A 2,531-nucleotide genomic window follows, 5' to 3' on the forward strand; every position below is an offset into this window, starting at 1 on the left:
AAAAAAAAAAAAAAAAAAAAAAAAAAAAAAAAAAAAAAAGAGGCTGAGTGCAGTGGCTTACACCTGTAACCTCAGCACTTTGGTAGGCCTAGTTGGGGGGATCACTTGAGGCCAGGAGTTCAAGACAAGCCTAAGCCAAAGACTCTGTCTTTAAAATCAATCAATCAGTCATTTGTGATCATTGGATTTTGAGCCAGAAGGGACCCTAGAAAGAATGTGTCTTCGGGCTCAGAGTAGTTTAGTGATATAAGACTCTTGGAGATTCTGGCTGGGTGCTGTGGCTCACACCTGTAATCTTAGCACCTTGGGAGGCGGAGACAGGCAAATCACCTGAGGTCCGGAGTTCAAGACCAGCCTGGCCAACATGGTGAAACCCCGTCTCTACTAAAAATACAAAAATTAGCTCGGCATGGTGGCGCATGCCTGTAATCCCAGCTACTTGGGAGGCTGAGGCAGGGGGATTGCTTGAACCTGGGAGGCGGAGGTTGTGGTGAGCCGAGATCACGCACTGCACTCCAGCCTGTGTGACAAGAGACTCCATCTCAAAAAACAAAAACAAAAACAACAAAACAAAACAAAAACAAGTCTTGGTGATTCTATTTCATGTCCTGACCTGGAACTCAAGACTGTGACTCTGTAGTCACAGAGCTGAGGGTTCTGGAAGTCTTTGCTGCTCCTCTTCCTCTTTTTTATTTTCTTGACACAGAGTCTCCCTCTGTTGCCTAGGCTGGAGTGCAGTGGAGCAGAGATCGGGGCTCACTGCAGCCTTGACCTCCTGAGCTCAAACAATCCTCCCACCTCAGCCTCCCAGGTAGCTGAGACCACAGGCGCATGCCACCATGCCTAGCTGACTCATATGTTCTTGTAGAGATACAGTTTTGCCGTGTTGCTCAGGATGGGCTCGAACTCCTAGGCTCAAACAATCCTCCTGCCTCAGCCTCCCAAAGTGCTGGGATTACAGGTGTGAGCTCTTGACCTCCTCTTCCTCTTGAGAAATATTCTTTTCAGACTGCAGGTGGCTCATAAATTTTGAACCACTCTATTTAGCAGGTAACCTTACGTGCAGTAGGTGACTCATAAATGCTGAGCCCTGCATACTGTAGGTGGTTCATAAATGCTAATCCTTGCTGCATGCTAATGTTGCTGCATTGTCTCTGGGGTCTTCTCCTTCCAGCTTGCAAACATTCAGGGATAAGGAGATCTGTGCCGACCCCAGAGCACCCTGGGTGAAGATGATTCTCAAGAAGCTGAGATAATGAGGAACCTACTCTGATGACCATGGCCTTGGCTCCTCCAGGAAGGCTCAGGAGCCCTACCTCCCTGCCATTATAGCTGCTCCCCGCCGGAAGCCTGTGCCAACTCTCTGCATTCCCTGATCTCCATCCCCGAGGCTGTCACCCTTGGTCCCCTCCATGCTGTCACTCCCATCTCCTCCCTGACCCATCTAACCCATCCTCTGCCTCCCTGCAGCCAATAGGTCCTATTCCCCTCAGTGACTTCCCCTGCTCACACCCTCCCATGGCTCCCCACAGCCCTAAGCTGAGGTCAGGGCTCCCAAGCCTGCACGCGGCCCTCTGGATCTGGGTTCTATCCCTGTCTCCAGCCTGCCCACTTCCCTTCATGCATGTTAGGTTCTAGCTCCCTGTTCTCCAAACCCATACCACACATCCCACTTCGGGGTCTTTGCTGGGGATGTTGCCGACACCCAGCAAGTCTCACCACCTGCACCTTTGTAGTCCCACCAGCCCTCCAAGGCATTGCTTGCCCGAGCAGCTGGTAATTGCATTTCATGTATTAGACGTCCCCTGGCCCTCTGCCCCTCGTAATGGCCCTAGTCATAGTCTGCCCAGATTCTTGGGATTTGGGGGATTGTCTCCCCCACTTCCCCACTTCTTGGACCAAGGTTTATATGTAAGTTACTCTCGTCTCCCAGCCTCTAGGAGCACTGCAGACAGGGCCTGGCTCAGAATCGGAGTCCAGAAAGTGGCTGCAGACAAAATCAATAAAACTCTTGTCCCTCCCCTCTCCCTGCCAAAAGGCAGTTACATGTCGATACAGTGACTCAAGGTCACTAGAAAGGGCCCTGCTGGGTCAGTGTGAAGCTCCAAATTTGCCCAGATTCACCTTTCTTCCCCCACTCCCCCCCACTTTTTTTTTTTTAGATGGAGTTTCGCTCTTGTCGCCCAGGTTGGAGTGCAATGGTGCAGTCTTGGCTCACCGCAGCCTCCGTCTCCCAGGTTCAAGCAATTCTCCTGCCTCAGCCTCCTGAGTAGCTGGGATTACAGGTGCCTGCCACCATGCCTGACTAACCTTTGTATTTTCAGTAGAGATGAGGTTTCACCATGTTGGCCAGGCTGGTCTCGAATTCCTGACCTCAGATAATTTGCCTGCCTTGACCTCCCAAAGTGCTGGAATGACAGGCATGAGCCACTGTGCCTGCCCCCCACCCCTTTTTATTTTATGACAGGGTCTCATTCTGTCACTCAGGCTGGAGTGATCTCAGCTCACTGCAACCTCCACCTTCTGGGTTC

At 51.3% G+C, this 2,531-nt stretch overlaps 1 protein-coding gene across 1 annotated transcript in view; it reads left to right on the top strand.

Moving 5' to 3' along the window:
* The window catches only part of CCL22 (C-C motif chemokine ligand 22), a 5,867-nt gene extending 3,540 nt beyond the window's left edge, over positions 1-2,327 (top strand). Inside the window, exon 3 of the mRNA XM_032283973.1 lies at positions 1,175-2,327. Within this exon, the coding sequence (XP_032139864.1) occupies positions 1,175-1,256 (82 nt within the window). The 3' untranslated portion in view covers positions 1,257-2,327. The remainder of the gene's footprint in view (positions 1-1,174) is intronic.
* Positions 2,328-2,531: the final 204 nt, after the last annotated feature.

The sequence above is a fragment of the Sapajus apella genome, unplaced genomic scaffold (assembly GCF_009761245.1).
Source record: "Sapajus apella isolate SASKATOON/1434 unplaced genomic scaffold, GSC_monkey_1.0 scaffold15, whole genome shotgun sequence".
Classification (NCBI taxonomy): Eukaryota; Metazoa; Chordata; class Mammalia; order Primates; family Cebidae; genus Sapajus; species Sapajus apella.